This window comes from Ipomoea triloba, chromosome 1 (assembly GCF_003576645.1).
Source record: "Ipomoea triloba cultivar NCNSP0323 chromosome 1, ASM357664v1".
NCBI classification, from domain to species: domain Eukaryota; kingdom Viridiplantae; phylum Streptophyta; class Magnoliopsida; order Solanales; family Convolvulaceae; genus Ipomoea; species Ipomoea triloba.
This window is the reverse complement of record NC_044916.1, coordinates 28,251,209-28,270,783: the sequence shown is the minus strand read 5'-3', so window position 1 is coordinate 28,270,783 and position 19,575 is coordinate 28,251,209. Positions and strand designations below refer to the sequence as shown.

Genomic DNA, 19,575 nt, shown 5'->3' with positions numbered 1-19,575 from the left:
AAGGCTTGTTTTCACAAATGAAATGTTTGAAGAGATTTTCTCTCTGTGAAAACTTCGGAGAGATACTCCAACTCAAAAGGATTATGGGCCTGTGGTCACGATCATGAACTCGATCTTGACCATCCACTTTGCGTAGCAGTTTTGATTTTTAGGCCATTTATCACCGTGTAGACGTCTGAATTAGCCTCTGTGGTTTTCATGAAAGTTATATCTCTTTGAGTTGTTGTTCCAATGCCATTTGAATCACCTCATTTGGACACTCTTTGATCGAGATATGCTCAAAATACCGAGACATCACCTGGCAGAGAAAAGCAGAACAAAATGGTGTCACACTGGTGGAACTGTGACCACTAGTGTGACCCATATTCTTCACTTCAAAATGTATCTTTCTTAATCTCCTTTGTTCCTTTTGGTTCCTGAGTCATGTCATGATACTCCACAACTCACTCTTCTTTTTTTTCTTCTTTTTTTTTTTTTTTTTTTCACTTGCTTAGACCTCTCATGACTCCTGGAACACGCATTTGTGCCAAGATGACTTCAAAATGTATCCAATTGAGCACCAATTTACATGTTGTAAGCACATACTTCAAAGTAATTCACCTCCAAAGCTATATTCAACTTTCTGTGGTTGTGTTGACACATGTATGAGTTTAGTTATAACTTCACTTGTGGACATTTCAAGTACCTAAATCAACAAACACCCGAATTTGGGCATAATTCTATGACTTTTAATCAAAGTTCTATATTTACTTATTACTCTAATATTATTATGGTAGGTGTACTCCATTACTGCCGAGTTCATATACACTTCTTTTCCTTTAATTTTTGGTCTTCTAGCTCTCTTAGTGTACAGAGTGGAAGTAGTCATTTGTACGGAAACTGCAATTGGTGTGTTTGTAAGTTAACAATAGGCGTCTGCTCTGTACTTAGGAACAGACGTCTATTTTTATTTTTTAAAAATTAATTGGTTGGTTAAAAATACAATTTCTTTCCTGGTACATTCCAAACAAAATAAATTCATCAACACTGATTGTACTCCAATTAAACTCTATCAATACTTGATGCAAAAAATATACACAATTATTCTAGAGAAGTAGTATTGAAACTTTCGAGATAGATAGAATCAAGGAAATCCACACAATAACATTTTCATGAGCTGATGGTGTCTGCAAGTCCTGTAATTGTTAACCATGGCTCCTTATCATGACTAGAAAGCATACTAGTTTTCTTAGTAAAAAGTCCTTCACAAATGACTACTGGATGTTATTTTACAGTGAAAGAAGTCAAATTTCCTAATCTTAAGGTGCTTATAAAGCACATGTACAGCCATGCATTTATCATTCGAACAATAATACACACAAAACCTACTGCATAGCTCCAACTTAGCAAAGATTCACAATCAATGTACACCATCAACAAATGATATTCCTGCAACTTTAGCTTGACGTATAATAAAGTTTAGTAGTAAAACAGAAAATACCATCACAATTGCACAGCTACAAGAGTATGCAGATAATTAATTAGGGTATTCGATTGGTGCTACTGTTAAAAGTCATATACTCTGTATATTAAAATATAAATAAATAAATTAATTCTTGTTGCTTATAGGAGAGAGAGAAGAAAATGGTGACAAGCGATTGAAAAGTGAAACTGTGCAGTATGTTTCTAGCAAAAGAAAAAAAAAGATATCATTTAACATATAGAACAGAAAGAATATATAAAGATCCAATCATGCTGAAGAAAAAAAATGTTTTTCTCATGTTGTGAATTTAATCTCAGTGGTACTAGTTGTGTATATAAATAAAGTACCTGCAGTATAATGACAAGAAATCACTAGCAAATTGTTTGAGTTCTAAAATTTCCTTAACTCCTGTGGACTCCAAGGAATCTTTACGAAGCTGTAACACTTCAAATTTCTCCCCTTCACCAGTAGTTTCAAAACCTTGAGAATGTGCTTGCCTTGAAGAAACAGCCACTTCCTTTCCATGTTAGAAGAAGAAAAAAGAAGAAGAAGAAGAAGAAGAAAGAAGCAATGAAGGATGAACATGTAATCAAATCAGTAAATAAAGACACACATCCTAAATAGAGCCGTCATATTCAACTAGAGAAGCTTGTGCATTCATGCAACAGAATTACCACCAGGCACCATTAATCACTAAATTATGATGCAAAGGAACTTTCCGAAACAAGATCTTCTAAAGGATATCTTCATACATTTAACACAGCTCTCACTCCTCAACCTCAAGTCTCAACAATTAACACAAATACACAACCAAGTGAACCAACAATTAACCTATCCTTACCTGAAGACAATGACAAAGAGACATTGGCAGCAAATGCAGCATCCAAGCTTTGGTAAATAGACACCATATTTTCAATATAAGGTGCAGGCCTTATGCTTACATTGACCAAAAAAAGAAAGCTCATTATCATTCAATTTATCACTCCATTAGATATCTACAATCCCCTAGAACAGAAAATTTCAAGAAAAAATAAAAATAAACAGTTTCATAATAGTATCTCTATCAACAAACTAATGTTTACACACAGGTCATTCAGATCCACATTGGGTCGAATCAGGAACACAAAAACTTAACCAAGAATTCAATTTTACCAAAGAATGAAAAAAAATAAAAATAAAAATTAGAATACCAGAAAGAAACAAAAAAAAAAATTAATTCAAACCAAATAAACACATTATCTTATGCAAAAGGAAAATTCTAGACCCATATCCTCCTCATCAACCCCCAAATCCTTCCCTTTCACCTTATCCTCAAATTTCTTCCTTTATCTCATCTCTTCTTTATCCTTCACCTCACAGTCATCAAATCTCTTCCTCTCCCTTTATCTTCATTCTCCTTTCCCTCGGAAACCCTAGCTCTCTTCTCAAGTCCATCAAATTAAAATGACCAAACAAATTAAAAATCTGGGGGAAAAAAAAAAAACAACCTGACTCTTGCTCGCTCATTACGTCGCCATCCATGTTCTGCTCGCCAGATTTTTGGCTGCGTGTTGTACATACGAAGGAGAGAACACCGGCAGTGGAGGACCAACGAGTGGCGACGATGGCCCTGTGCTGCTGCTGTACGAACAGAAGAGAGACCATATTTTTCACCCTGAGAAGAGTAACCATCATGTATTCATGTTAGCACTTGCTAGTATATGAAAAATAAACATATAATGAGAAATATACATCAGTGCACTGTTTTGTATACGTACACCCTGATAGATAAACACACAAGCAGTAAGAGTCTTCCAGGAAAGCTCTGAAGACTAAAAAAGAAGAATTTATATAATATTTTCCCTCCATTAATTACATATACACAGTAGCTTGTACCCCTTACCTAAGTACATAGGGCTTCCACCATCACAATTGCCTCTATGTAAACTGCCTAGGAGATCATTCTTCAATCAAGAAAACAAAGAATTAGGAGATCAACATAGTGTAAAGATCTTCCTTTCAAAAAAAAAACATAGTGTAAAGATCTATTTGAAAACCAACAATGACAGAGAAGACAAAGGTACAAACAACAAAATCAACAAGCACCAAGGGGAAGGGAATTGAAGCAGGATTCCAAAGCATTGCCATAAAATATTTAAGAAACAACAATGGACCTTGTTTAGATTGACGAAGAAAATACCCTTTTGGCAGAGGAAAAGGCTACATGGAGTATTTGTTCCCTTGTACATATTCCAAATGATGTAATCATTCTTACTCGTCAAAATGCAGATTACAGGAAAGAAAATCACAAACCACCAATTAGGCTATCATTTCCATTGAAAAACCACAGGATGCAGAGTAATAAAGGAATAATAGATTATAGATAAAAGCACGCTTTAGAATGAATGAACCTACTCACTTTCAATGTTTACTAAAGGAATTTTATCCAGTCCAGTAGAACCTCTTTGTGCTAATGTCAATCTTTCACACTTCAAAAGCAACAAACATAAGAGGGGAAAAAGGGAAGTGTCTTTACTATACACATTCATATATACATAATACACAATGACTAGTATATACATAATACACAATTAATTATACTATCTTTAATAATTTTTTCTCACAATAGTTATAAGATTATGTAATTTTTTGTTTATTTTGTTTATATACTTTGACAATTATTTTTTGTATGTTGGACATTCTTTTCACAACAATGACTAGCATATACGTAGTACATAATACACAATTAATATAATTTAAAATAAACTGGAAAACTTCTAAAATATATTAGAAATAAATAAAATAAGATGGAAATCACTTCTAACTAAGACTGTGAAAGTCATCAATTAGAAGAACCAGAATGTTGAGTTTGTACCCAAAAATTCTCATGGAAATTCTAATGCGTGATTGGGAGGATGAAGCCAAAGGTCTATTACATTAAACTCACTTATTCAATCGTTGCTGCTATTTCAAATCCGTAATATATTACATTAAACTCACTTATGCACAGGCCTTACTACCTAGAAGCCAAAGGCCTATTAAATTTCTCAACGCAACTATTTCTTAAATTAATAATATACTAAATATAAAAAATTAATTACCAATTTTGCAGGCGACCTTTGAGGAAGATTTCCGGATTGCCGGTGACCTTTGTGTAGTTTTTTGCGCCAGCGACCTTTGAGGAAGAAGAAACGCGACCTTCGCAACCAGCGACTTTGAAGACCTGCGGGCTGCGGGCTGCGTGCTGCGATGGAAACGATGGAGGCTGGGTACGATGAAGAACGCCGGCGGCAATGGAGGCCGGGTCCGATGACGACGATGGCGAAGCTAAGGAGCAGTTGAGAGCATGGAGTGTAATTTGAAAATTTCGGCTGTGTTGAAATCCATAAGTATTGAAAAATGAAAACCCTAGTTTACTGCGTTAGGTATATTTATATACCGGACGCAAATGCTAAATTAATTTTTAAAAAAGAAAAGGAGGAGTATATGCGTCGGTAAATTGACGCATATAGTCTACATATTTTTTTAAAAAATGAATTTAGTGATGGTGTCATTTTAACTACAAGAATGAGACAAATTATACCATAGACGAAGGTCTATCTTGCATTGTAGACTTTAATTCAAAAATAATTTTTAGATTCTGTATCTGTAGTTAACATATTGTACCTACAGTTGACAATTATATACCTATAGCAATCATGTTATGTGTAAGCAATTCTCAAGTTATTTGTTTACATGTACAAAAAATTTTAATTGTAGATACATAATGTGTTAACTTAAGTTACAGAATTTTTATATCAGGATTCACAATGCAATATAAACTCTGGTCCATGATATAATAATAGTAAATACGCCAATGCGTCACTTTACGCGTCTAAGTTTGGCACAACAAACGCAGATTGGTAAATTTTTATGATTTTTTTGTACGACTGGGTGCAACTCTATTTGTTTCCGGCCAACCATTTGAACCATCCATTGCACATATGTATACTTTTTCTTTAGGGAAAATGGTCAAATACACCCACTTTTGATGAAAAAGCAATTAAGCCCTTAAACATTAGAAAGGTTCAATTACACACTTGAACTCTTTAAAATGGGCTCTTAGGAGGGCAGCCATAGAAGGAGCTCGACAATTTGGAAATGGCCATAATCAGGATTTCTTCTTGAGGTACAAATCTGAGTTCCATGCCTCTAATTACGATTACCCTAGGCAATGGATTCTCATATGTGAGAAGTTCTTTGTGCTAACCCACATCTCTAGACATGAGATTGTAAACTTGCTCTATGTGAACCTAACTGGAAAAGTAGAGCTATGGTTTGAAGGGTATGTGGGTGACCTAAGAGAAGGGTTTTAGTGGCACCGCTTCGTTGAAACCATTTGTAGGAGATTTGGGGACAATACAGTTTCCTTGATGGAGGATTTTGCTACTCTTGAAAAATGAAGGGGAATGGATGAGTTTACTGATAGATATGAGGACTTCAAGAGTAAATTACTTCAAGCACACCCTTACCTAACTGAACAATACTTCATGAAAAACTATGTTGCTAAACTTAGGCAGAATTTGAGGTGTTTTGTGATGACTGCTAGGCCTAGTTGCCTTGGGGATGCAGTCTGGTTTGCTAAGAAGTTTGAATGAGGATTGAAGGGCTCCAAATTCCTTCCTGAGCTTCCATTTCAGTAGCACTAAAGTGTGAATTTCAATGACACAACTAGATTGCTACTACATGGACAGGAAGGAGCTATGAATACAGTAAATATGATAAACTCTGAGATGGATAGATTGAGGGTTAAAAAACTATGTTTCAATTGAAAAAAGAGGTGGCAGTATGGTCATAAGTGTAAGTCCAAACCTTCCCTGTGTAATTGAAGGGATAGACTATAAAGGAAGATAATGAATGGCAAAAACATGGCAAAGGAGAGCAAAAAGAAGGGGTATTTGAACATGTTGTGATCTTTAGGGACAATGATCCTTCGCAGGGAGCGGTGATGTAATGGACTGCAACAAACTCTAGAAATAAAATAAGTTGATATTGTGATTCAGTTTTTATAACTTCTTGTACAGTTGTTATTTTCATTGTATTTCCTTCTTATTAATAGGGACTAGAGTCCTTGTTTGAGACATCGAGATTGAAATGAATGAAACTTAATATTGCATATACTCTCTTCTTCAATTCTTCCCTATTTTCTTCTCTACTGTTCTTCCCAATCTCTTCTTCCCTTACCCAATCTGTTTCTTATTTCTACTTAATCCCAGGTCCATTACAGAATTATATTACCATATTTTACAATATTATGCAAACATGAATAATATAGAAATGTGTTTTGGGCGGAAAGTTAAAATTGAGGATTTTGATTTTATTAACAGTATATATTACGTTGCATGAAAGTATATGTACTGTTTTATTACGATTAGTAAATTTAATCTAGAATTGTATTACGAATAAGAAAGTAGGAAAAAGATATATTGAATTATGAATCGTTTACCATATTTTAATGTACGATTAGAGTGCGAATAGGAATTATATTACAATATTTTACAATAATATTATGCAAACCTTAATAGTACGGGAGTGTATTGGGCGTAAAGTTAGATGGAAGATTTTGTTTTTATTAATAGTATAGATATAGATTGTGTTGCAGGAAAGTATATGTACTGTTTTATTAGGATTAGTAAATTTAATCTATAATTGTATTACGAATAAAAAAGTATGAAAAAATATATTGAATTATGAATTTTTTACCATATTTTAATGTACTATTAGAGTGCGAATAGGAATTATATTACAATATTTTACAATATTGCCCAAACCTTAATAGTATAGAAATGTGTTTTGGGAGAGAAGTTAAAATGGAGGATTTTGATTTTATTAATAGTATAGATTACGTTGCGGGAAAGTATATGTACTGTTTTATTACAATTAGTAATTTTAATCTAGAATTGTATTAGGAATAAGAAAGTAAGAAAAATTTTTATTGAATTAGGAATTGTATTACCATATTTTAATGTACAATCATAGTACGAATAGAAATTGTATTACAATATTTTACAATATTACGCAAAAGGTAACTTATAAAATGTTGATACATTATTTTAATCAATATAAATTAATCTATAACAAGATTCTATTACGATAGAAAATAAAGTATGAAACCAAAGTGTGCAGAGAGGACATTAAACTTAAGTTTCAAAAACTAAAATCCAAATTAAATTTTTCGAACAGATCGAAATTACCGAAACTAAACTCCACAGTCTCCAAATAGAAATGCCAGAAAGCCCCCATAAGAACATGGATAGAAACCCTGGTGAGCTATGTCTTCAAAACATTAAGATTATCCCATCCAAAAAACATTAATTTTGTTGTGCTGCTTCAAAGTCCTTTCTTCGAATAATGGTGACCTTCAAGACCAATTCTGGCCCCAATGAAGGAACAAACTCACAAATGCACCTGTCATTTTGTTGAACAAGGTTCCATCTACACAATTTTCGCCATCCTCCAGACAACCATGTTCGCCCATCAGCCCACGTCTTTAAATATGCTTCATATTTTTTATCCCTCTCATCCCACAAGATCACTTTTGCAGGCAATTTAATATTGTTATCCCTGGTGACGTCAATCGGTATATACTGCAAATTAAAATTATGTAATTGAGAAACAAGATCGACATATATATATGCCAAGAAACTTAGCTTCCACTCATGCATTAAGAATAAATGTCTAGAATGATTACCAGATCATCGCGCCTTTTTGGCCTAATTTTGGTCACGAAATAAGGATTTTTTGGTTGAGTAAAATGTCCTGAGCTGAAAAGCTCTACTCCAAAATGATCAGGAACATCCTTCTTCTTTCTCACATTGACATCGTTTTTTTCTTCACTAACATCCACTTTTTCTGCACTAGCATCATTTTCTTCTTCACTAACATCCCTTTTCTTTGCCCTAGCATCATTTTCTTCTTCACTAACATCCCTTTTCTTTGCCCTTGCATCATTTTCTTCTTCACTAACATCCCTTTTCTTTGCCCTAGCATCCCTTTTTTCCATGCTAGCAGCCCTCTTCAATCCACCTAAATTAAGAAACCTCGGTGAAAAGTATATATATGAAACATATGACAAAATGAAAATTAAAAAGAAAATCAAGAGAAACTAACTTACGTTCAATAATGCATCTTTTGCCCTTGGAATGTGTATGATATTGAGAAGCAACATCATTGTTCTCCTCTTCTGCATCCATCTCATCCTCCTCTTTCTTAACTTGAACTTGAGGAACCATATTGAATTCAAACTCCACCAAAAGAGTTTTACCTTGAGGATCTTCCAACCCCTTCACTTGAGCTTCTTTACCTTCTATTATTATCTTTTCACAGCCGAATGAGTTATGTACAAAGAAGTCAAACATAGCAGGATGGTCATATATAAAAAACAATTGATCTCCATCAATGAAAGAGTTATCCTCTACGAATTTTGCCCAACCGTTCATGAAAAAACAAGCATCTCCAATTTTTGTTATCTCTATGTTCCAGACTTTCTTCATACGATTCCTCAGTATAACCTTGCACGAATATCTTCTCTCAGATTCTAATTTTGGAATTTCCTATTAGAAGAAACAGGCGGTTAAATGATGTGTTAATTAAGTTGATGAAAAAACACAATTATTTTCAATACTATGAATGTAAGGTTTAAGCTTAAGCAACTATTAAACACATAAAAGGCTAGCACAATTTCAATCAAAAACTATTAAAAAAAAAAGGTTGAGTGTGTGCAAAGTCTGCACACAAAAATACTTGTGGAAGCTAAAACCCTTGATGACTCATATCAGACTCAGTAGGAAGCAAACTCATAATAAACAAGTTGCTAGTGCCTTAATTTGTCTTAAAATTACAATCTTAGTTAGAAGCAAAACATTGTCTATAATTAATTATTTATATAAAAAAAAATTATCATTCACATTAATTAATAATAATAATAATAATAATAAATAGAACGAACATTAGTATGTGTAGAGCTCATTGATGTACACTTCCATTCTAATAAAGAACAAGAAAACCAGCAACAATTAAAAAAACAACCCAAAATCCATTTCTATAAAATATTCTTTCTTCTTCATTTGGATAAGAGTACTTTATATGAAGATTTCTAAATAATATCAGTAATCTTAAGCAATTGAAGCAGAACCATACACAAATAACACAATCTCTTAAATTTACGTAAAGAAATAATCAATAATCAATGATGATATATTAATTTATGTTAAAATTACAACCAAAACTACTTAATGTTGTCGATTGTACTAGGAAACCATTAGATGGTTGATGGGCGCCTAGTACTAGGCAGGCAAGCACCTAGGTTCTTAACTATTTTTTTTTTTTTTGAATACTACTAACTCTATTACAATGCAGTATTTGTTCATAACTATTTTCTCAACCTATTGAAGCACAAGAGTAAGTATTGCCTCCACTGAGGCTCGAGGTTCTTAACTATTAAAAAAAAAAAAAAGGCAATGCCCTAGTGGAAAAATAAAAACCAAAGACAAAAAGAAAAAGTGAAAAAATAATAATAATAAAAGCCCAGGTGTCTAGAGTTTAACTTTTAATATTTTAAAAAAAATTAAAAGAAAAAAAACTGCAAGAGTAAAAGCCCTAAAAGAAGTTGAAAACTTAGCGGTGGCTTAGACTATTATGTCGAAGGCAGAAAATGGATTTGATACTAGGGATGGAAGGGGAGTATACTCCCATCCTTGTCCCCGTCTCCATCCCCGGCAATAAATTGAAAATAGTCCAATCCTATTCTAGTTTCTGTGGAAAATTGAGCGGGGACGTGGATTCCTCGTCCCCGATCAACTCTTACTAGAATCTTAAATTAGTGTAATTTTACGTTTTAAAAAATTAAAAACCTAAGTCTTAATCTAAAACATTAATATATATATATATATATATATATATATATATATATATATATATATATATTTGTTTATTTATTTATAATAATTATTCGGAGATGAGGCGGGGCGGTGAGAGGTATCTCCGTTCTCCAAAAAATTTTCCCATCCACATCCCTATCGGCGCAGGGATCGGGGATCCCTTTCAGGGACGAGGCAAATTGACATCCCTAGTTGAAATCGAAAGCCATTGGCGAGCAGCAAATGTTTTGAACAAAATAAACTATTAAAAAAAATGATCTATTAGTCGGCTGGTTGCCTAAAAGGGTAAATTTTACCTATGGAAACCTATCTAGTACCTAAACTACTACTTTAGCCGAATTTTATAATAGTATTTTCTGTTAAAGGAAAAAACATTAGTTTATTAAGTTTATAAATTTTAGATTATTTTCAAGATTTGAACAAATAAGATTTATGCAACTATACACACAAAAGGCTACATTCTAGATTAAACATCTCTAGATTCATTTACGCAAACACATACACAAAGGCTAATATAAAAATTAAAAAAAAAAATAGAAGAAGAAGAAGAATTAGGGTTGTTTATACAAACCAATTGTTGTGAGCAAGTTTGTTTGCAAAAAATCTTCAAGAAGTTAAAAGTCGTCTTTTTCACTCTAACCATTTCGAACGATGGATCAGAGCTTCTTCTATTCGTCTTTTTTCAATTGAGTAAGAATTATGATCTGAAATTGGAAGTGATGTCGAGCCGATTTATCGTAACCGATATTTTTTATGATAGCAATCTGACTCAATAAAAAGCAAATCACGTGATTCTAGAAACACTAAGTAATTTGGGATCCCAATGGCGTTGTCACGATGGAAATTTACTAATATGGGACCGTTGGGTCCCTCAGGCGTTTAAAAAAAATAAAAATAAAAAACACTAAGTAATAACTAGTATTTTCATCCGTGTGTTACACGAAATGGATTGGTTATAATATTTTAAGAATATTTGGATCGATATACAATTATATAAATTATAACAACGGATATTATATAGTGCAATTGATGAAATGGGTTGGATCAATTTCTGATGTTATCCTTACTTGAATTCGAGCAAATAATTGCCCAATTTACCGTGCAATTCATGGATAAAATTTGTTATTATATATTTAGATACTAAAATTAAAGATGAAATTATAAACAATTCTAATATTTGAAAGTATACATTTAATTGATTATAATATTAATGCAAAAGTATAACTCAATTACTTGAATAATATATGGCTCGTTTGTCTACAATTATCTTTAAAAAAAATCAATATGTAATATGATTTATGTAATTATATTATTACTAGAATAAATATGGGAAAAAAAAAGAAATAATCAAATTGTAATTATTATAAAAATAAATCTAACGATCCATGTTTAGCTTAATTACCATAGTAATTATTAGGCAATTATAATAATATCTGTGCAATTATACTTTTATACCTTAACAACATGTTTGGTTCACAGAATGAATTTTAAGATAATCGAAATAGTATTCCATCCATAGGAAATGGAATAGACAAGAAATACAATAGGAATTGTATATTGTTTGGTCGCTGAAAGAATAGACTTTAGAAATGCAATTTTAGTGTTTGGTTGGTTTAAGGAATAGAAATGAAATATGTGTTTAAAAGACATAAATACCCCTATAAAAATGTATTATTATTATTATTATTAATTATATATAATAATAATTTATATTTTATATTTTTTCATATATAATAATAATAATAATAATAATTTATTATTCTTAGTGAATTTTTGTATATACTTCAATTCAATAAATATAATGTAGTATATAAATGCATATATTCAATTAATTACATTTTAAATATATAAATAAATAAATTTAAATTATATATATATATATATATATATATATATATATATATATATATATATATATATATATAGAGAGAGAGAGAGAGAGAGAGAATAGCTAATACCAAGGGGTGCCCTAAGAATGGTTATTCCCCTGCAAAGGGAATAGCTCATTCCAGGAATGCTATTCTTAGAAATAAAAAGACAACAAATAATGGAATAGGTCTATTTTCGGGAATGATATTTCATTTTCGACCTATTATTTGAACCAAACACGCTAGTATATTCCTTTTCACCATATCACCTTTACTTTGTTCTTCTCCTCTACATCCGAATTAATTAATTATAATTGTATTTTACACACACACACACACACACACACATATATATATAAAATAACCAAATGCTTTTATATTTAGAAATTTACTCAAATTTATATACTAAATCATCAATTCATTAATCCAAATTTTCACAATTGTTCTTTGCTCTCAAATTTTCGCAATTTATCTGAATTTCTAAATAATACCGAGCCTATTTATCGTAATGAATACTCTTGATAATAGCGATCTGACTCAATGAAAAGCAAATCCACGTGATTCTTTTTTTTTTCCTGTACAAATTCACGTGATTCAAGAATTTATACAAGTAACAATTAGAGAGTTGACAAATATTGAGTAAATAATTAATTGATTAATTATAGACTTAATTTGTTTTAGATTTACACTCCCACATGAAAGGGAGTGGGTTCGAGTCTCAGTTAAGGTGACTGCTGACTTTTTGTGTGCTTCAGTAGGTTGAGAAAGTAGTTATGAACATATATTATATTGTAACAGAGTCAATAGTACTATAAAAAAAATTAAAAAAAAAACCCACAATCTATGAAGGGTTAGACATGAGTTAAGAACTTGATTAAAAATTGGCCGTATTGCTATATATTGTTTCTATATTCGCAATATAATATTAATATCTATTAATTGGTAATATTGTTTCTATTTGGAAATTACCTAATATCTATTAATTGGTAATATTGTTTCTATATTCGCAATATAATATTAATATCCATTAAATGGTAATATTATTTCTATTTAGAAATTACCTAATATCTATTAATTGGTAATATTGTTTCTATTTGAAAATTACCTAATATCTATTAATTGGTAATATTGTTTCTATTTTCGCAATATAATATTAATATCTATTAATTGGTAATATTGTTTCTATTTGGAAATTATATAATATCTATTAATTGGTAATGTTGCTTCTATATTCGTAATATAATATTCATATTTATTAATTGGTAATATTGTTTCTATTTAGAAATTACCTAATATCTATTAATTGGTAATATTGTTTCTATATTCGCAATATAATATTAATATCTATTAGTTAGTAATATTGTTTCTATTTGAAAAGTTGAAGAGGAGGATTTTGCTTTTATTAATAGTATTGATATGTAGTATTCTTACTAGAAGTTGAATCACATTGGTCAACGGCATTGATCTCTAGAGAGGTGTTGTTCTTATGGGTCACCATGAAAGTTTTCGAAAAATGAAGTCGGAAGAGAGCTACGACGGCAAAAAAAAAAAAAAAAAAAAAAAAAAAAAAAAAAAAAAAAAAAAAAACCTGTTGTATCTCCGTTTTTGGGCTTCGTTTCGCGTTTTGCTCTTCGNTTTATATAGTATATGGTTGAATATATGTATTCAGATATGTCTACTGCAAGCATAAATAATATTTTGGTGTTGTGGAGTTGAAAATATTATTTATGTTTGGTAGGAAGTTTATGTTTTGGTTGATCAAGAATATTTTAGAAAAGTTGTTTTAGGAGAAGTTGTTTATAGAAGTTAAGAGAAGTTGAGTTTACTTCTCTTGGGTTTTCACTCTTCGGAATTTGACATCTCAGGAGTTTTTTTTTCGGATAACTTCTCAAGAGGTTACTCTTCAGATGACTTCTCATGAGGTTACTCTTCGGATAATTTCTCATATTTTCAGATGTTGTAATTATTATATTTGATAATATAATGAATTATTGACCAGTTACACAATAATTTAAATATTAAATTTAAATTATTGTTATCATTATGACTATAATGATAATGGAGTTACAAAAACTTTCAATTAATTCTCTTCATTAGTCTAAATATCTATGGAGTAATATTTATGAGAATTGAAGAGAAGATGTCTGATGATGATGGATATAAAAAGGGGATTACATCAAGTTGCCTAGATACGATTTGTGTATGTTCTTTGCTCTTGACTATAAGTAGGTGTAGGACTTATGAGAGAGTGGTTTATAAGACAAAAATTTCAAGTTATACACTTGGCAAACATTTTAAAAAAGTAACCTAAAAAGTTTGACATTCTTTTTATGGCCCTGTTTGATAAATAATCAGCCTATCAGTCAATTTTGGTTTATTTGATCACTATTAGTTGTTTGGTTAATAAACTTTTTGTAACTCTAAAATACTAAAATTCAAAAGGCTACTCAAAGTAGCATTTTCAATTAGCTTTTCGAGAAAAAAAATTATACCAAACAGCTATCAGCTAACAGCCAACCCAATCAGCTAATGTTATTAACAAATCATACCTTCTAACCCAAACAACCCAATCAGCCAACAGCCATTTACCAAACAGGACCTATATCTCAAAAGTTCTAATTTGTTACCCTTGTTGCTTGCTAAGGAAAATTAGAAACTTTTAGGATAGTGTGCCAAACTGCAAGTACACGCCTGAAATTTATGATCAAGCATTTCCTTGTTTTTCTGGTTCTCAAGTTCTTTTTACGATACCAGATTATTCTTATTTCCTAACAAGAATGTAAGGTAACTAGGCTTTGAAAATGATGTCATATGAGAGTATGGAGAAAGGGATTTTCCATATATTGTGCAACGGGTATATTGAACTCTGATGTTCGTAAAGTGGTGATGGTAAAAGAGGGTGAAAATGTCGTTCCGATGAGAATTGGGGCTATGACACGTACTTGTATGAATTGCTAAATTCTAGACACTAATGTTCTGGAATTCACAACGATCCAAGCAAGGATGGAAATTAAAACTAAGGGTATGTTTGGTTGACGGATTTTGGTATAAGGTATAGGTATCAAAATGATTGTTATTGTTTGGTTGACAGGTTTTTAGAATATTACTATGGGTTTGGAATACCCCATTAATTGAAAAATCCATACCCTTTTTAAATAAGGGTTTCATTTTCCTTCATCCTTTCTCCCCCAACTATTAATAATCATTCTCATTCCACCATACTACCAAACATGCAAAATACTTTCCCCAAAACCCACTACCATTACCAAGTATTTGATACCCATACTGATTCTGATTCCCATGTGCGAACCAAACACACCCTAATATTTTTGGGTTTTTGAATATAAGGGAATCCAAATTAAAACACGGATAAACTATATGATAAAAGATGGGTCCAGATTAGGGGTATTGCTTTCTTGGTGCACTAACAACTCATAATTGGAGGCAAAACAACTCACCAAAGGGTTGATGGCAATGCACATAAGAATTCAAGTCTAAGCTACAACAATAAGCAATAAACAAGAATTAGAGTAGGATTGTTCCACTTTCATGATGCATCAATCCTAACCCTTGAAACAAAAAAAAAAACATTATAAGCCTCAATTCACCCATATTTTCATATAAGAAAAATTGGGTTTGAAATTTGTTAGGCTTGAGTCTTTCACCCAACTTTCATTGAGATGAAAGCCTTTCCAAAACAAGCTAATAATAGATGCGCATCAATCACTAACAAGAGGAATTACCAATCCAATTCAAACATAAAACCCTAGGTGGGTTATTATCCCCATTATGCAATAACTACCTTCCTGGCATCAAGAATAGCAATAGAACCCTAATCCAAACCCAAAAGCTAACTACTCAAACATTATAGATGTAAACACAGCAAAGGTGAAGTAAATCATCATTAACATTGCAATAAAATTGAAAAGAAGAGAAATAAAGAGTAAAGGAAACTTCTCTATTGAGGATGAAGAAATCTTTGTAGAAATTCACTCCAAACCGTGATTAAAAGCTTTAAAAGTAAATAATCTATGTAATAATATGCTAATCTATGCTATGGAAGTCTAAAGAAAAAGGGAAAAAATAAGCTAACGCTAACTAGGGCTCGGAGCTCTCCCAAATTAAAAACGATGAAAATCGCGTTAAATAAAAGCAGTACAGAGCTCCACAGGCTATGTGGGTGGCTGTGGAGCTGTCGCGAAGTCTGGGTCTGTGATGGAGACGCACGTCCACCTCCACGGGCCGTGTGAGAATTGAGAAGCACAAAAATGAGAAGAAAAACATATTATTAAATAACTTACAATTATAAAAAAAAAAACAAAAAAAAACAACAATAATAATAACAAGGAAGAGGTAAATTGCTCACCGGATGAAGGGAAAATATTTAAAAGAGGAAGGTGTGCACAAAGGGTACAACAAGAGCGCATGTGCATTGTAAGATTTAAACCTCAGACCTTTAGGATGAGTTACTGTAGACGTGTGTTTCTACCATTTCTCTATTTGGAGAACTCAAGATTTTATCTCTCCGAAATCTTTGAAAAAGTAAAGAATGGAGAAGAGATAAGGCATTAGAGAAGTGGTTTTAGTAAACAAGTTTTCAATTTTCATTCTTTCACTTCAATTTTGCATTTTTCTAGAAAATCCTCTAATTCTCCACTTTAGTAAACTTCTCTTTTATATGCTAGTTGTTTCCATCAGTGGATTAGAGGTTTTGCTTCTTCTTCTTCACCTCATCTTTCTTTTATTGAGTAAGAAAGTTTGATGTGGTTTTCTAGATGATATTGAACTACTGTAGAAATCAAAGTTAGATATTGTAACAGATGCTATTGATGATAATGATCTCACTCAAAAGGAAGCAAGCTCACATGTCGATATCAAGTGGGTCATGTCGTGTAAGTCCAGCCCATGAGAATGATCTGACTCAAAACATAACATAATTTCAATATATCGAACAATCTAAAGCATAGAAGACTATTTATGTTATGACTATTGGCTTGGCCTGACCTAGGCCTACATGGGCTCAACACTAATGTGCACTTCTTGTGCCAACTTGATTAAGGTGCTAGTTGTTTCAATCAATGGATCAGAGGTTTTGCTTCTTCTTCTTCTTCACCTCATCTTTCTTTTATTGAGTAAGAAAGTTTGATGTGGTTTTTTAGATGATATTGAACTACTGTAGAAATCGAAGCTAGATATCGTAACGAATGATATTGATGATAATGATCTCACTCAAAAGGAAGCAAGCTCACATGTCGATATCAAGTGGGTCATGTCGTGTAGATCCAGCCTATGAGAATGATCTTACTCAAAACATAACATAATTTCAATATATCGAACAATCTAAAGCATAGAAGACTATTTATGTTATGACTATTGGCTTGGCCTGACCTAGGCCTACATGGGCTCAACACTAATGTGCACTTCTTGTGCCAACCTGATTAAGGTACTAGTTGTTTCCATCAATGGATTAGAGGTTTTGCTTCTTCATCTTCTTCACCTCATCTTTCTTTTATTGAGTAAGAAAGTTTGATTTGGTTTTCTAAATGATATTGAGCTACTGTAGAAATCGAAGCTAGATATCGTAACGGATGCTATTGATGATAATGATCTCACTCAAAAGGAAGCAAGCTCACATGTCGATATCAAGTGGGTCATGTCGTGTAAGTCCATCCCATGAGAATGATCTGACTCAAAACATAACATAATTTCAATATATCGAACAATCTAAAGCATAGAAGACTTATTTATGTTATAACTGTTGGCATGGCCTAGAGATGTCAAAACGGGCCCAACTCGTCGGGTTGGGCCCATTTACCGGTGCTTTTGGACGGGTTAGGTCGAAGAAATCCCAACTCGTCCCGTATTTGACCCGACCCGTATAACCCGGGTGGGAACACGGGTTATACGGATTGGCCCGTGGGTTAAACGGGCCAACCCGTATAGCCCGTGGGTTAAACGGGCCAACCCGTATAGCCCGTGTTCCCACCCCCACCCTCAAATATATTGTGTAAATGTGGTATTGTATTAATATTTTAAAATATTGTTGCTAACAAAATTTAAACTCTTTACCTTTCACGTAACTTACCATTATTTAAACGAACTATACAAAGGACCTTTGTTAAACATCTTTATATAAAGATATATTTATTTAGATCATTCAAGCATTATATATAATTTATTTATATTAAATTTATTACAAGTATTAATTAATACATTTAATTGTATCTTTATATTAATATTAATATATAATATATTAATTTATTTATATTAAATTTATTATTAGTATTAATGAATGCAATTAATTGTATATTTATATGAGTACTACAAAGATACAATTAATTGCATTCATTAATACTAATAATAAATTTAATATAAATAAATTAATATATTATATATTAATAATATAAAATTTATTAATTTATTTATATTAAATTTATTACTAGTATTAATTAATACAATTAATTGTATCTAAAAACATAATAAATGTGAATGAAGGTTATACCCCTCATTTATGTCCATTTTTTTCGTTAAGTTTTTTTGTACATTATGTTATTAAAGTTGTACTACATAATATTTTGGACAAATATACCACTACCGTTATAACTTCTGTTATCTTTTCCACTATTGTTACTATGCACATGCATCCACCATATATTTTCTTATCTTCTTCAATAATAATAATAATAATAATAATAATAATAATAATAATAATAATAATAATAATAATAATATATACACATTAAATATTACAGTTGTATGTTAGTTATTTTTTTAAAATATAAATATCTAATTATACATAATTTATTATTATTATTATTACTATTATTATTATTATTATTATTATTATTTACTATATTAAAATTTAAATAAATTTAAAATTTTAATACAAAATACTAATATTGGGCACCTATTTTTTGCGCATCGCGCATAAGAAAAACTAGTCTTTATATAAATATTAATATAAAGTTTATTTATATAATTAGAATGTAATTATATATATGTGTGTATGTATGTGTACTGTGTATAGTGTGTGTATAATCTGTATATATATAAACATACATAATATTTGTTTAAAAGGTTTGATGTGCTTGGTTGGAAATGGTCTTTGTTATTAACTAAGAGGTGAGGGGTTCAATACTCAACTTATACAAAATGAAATAATTTTAGTAATATTCATCCAAAAACATAAAAAAAAAATTTAAAAAAAAAATTAACGGGCTGGCCCGTTTAGCCCGTCAGCCCGTCCTACACGGGTTGGGTTGGCCAAATCCCAACCCGTGGAAAAATAGATCGGCCCGTCAGAAAACGGGCCGGGCTAGTCCGTTTTGACAGCTCTAGCCTGACCCAG

At 31.5% G+C, this 19,575-nt stretch overlaps 1 protein-coding gene and 1 long non-coding RNA gene across 3 annotated transcripts; both read right to left on the bottom strand.

Moving 5' to 3' along the window:
* Positions 1 to 1,643: 1,643 nt before the first annotated feature.
* LOC115995957 lies at positions 1,644 to 4,816 on the bottom strand. Of its 2 annotated transcripts, none has more exons than XR_004093572.1 (3): positions 4,543 to 4,816; positions 3,345 to 3,405; positions 1,644 to 3,116 (listed from the first exon to the last, which is right to left on the bottom strand). It is a non-coding gene; the product is annotated as an uncharacterized LOC115995957 (long non-coding RNA). The 2 variants fall into 2 exon arrangements; XR_004093573.1 differs by lacking the exon at positions 4,543 to 4,816 and adding an exon at positions 3,642 to 3,975.
* Positions 4,817 to 7,791: 2,975 nt separating this feature from the next.
* Positions 7,792 to 8,838, bottom strand: LOC116011911 (B3 domain-containing protein At5g60140-like). The gene is made up of 3 exons (XM_031251345.1): positions 8,595 to 8,838; positions 8,172 to 8,506; positions 7,792 to 8,067 (listed from the first exon to the last, which is right to left on the bottom strand). The coding sequence occupies exons 1-3, from the start codon at positions 8,836 to 8,838 to the stop codon at positions 7,792 to 7,794; spliced, it is 855 nt and encodes a 284-aa protein (XP_031107205.1).
* Positions 8,839 to 19,575: the final 10,737 nt, after the last annotated feature.

Excerpts from the sequence above, each read along its gene's own strand:
- LOC116011911 (XM_031251345.1), bottom strand. The coding sequence starts at position 8,838 with ATGTTTGACTTCTTTGTACATAACTCATTCGGCTGTGAAAAGATAATA. Across the intron at positions 8,507-8,594 it reads CAAAAGATGCATTATTGAAC|GTGGATTGAAGAGGGCTGCT; the intron begins GTAAGTTAGTTT and ends TTCTTAATTTAG. Across the intron at positions 8,068-8,171 it reads CAAAAAGGCGCGATGATCTG|TATATACCGATTGACGTCAC; the intron begins GTAATCATTCTA and ends TTTAATTTGCAG.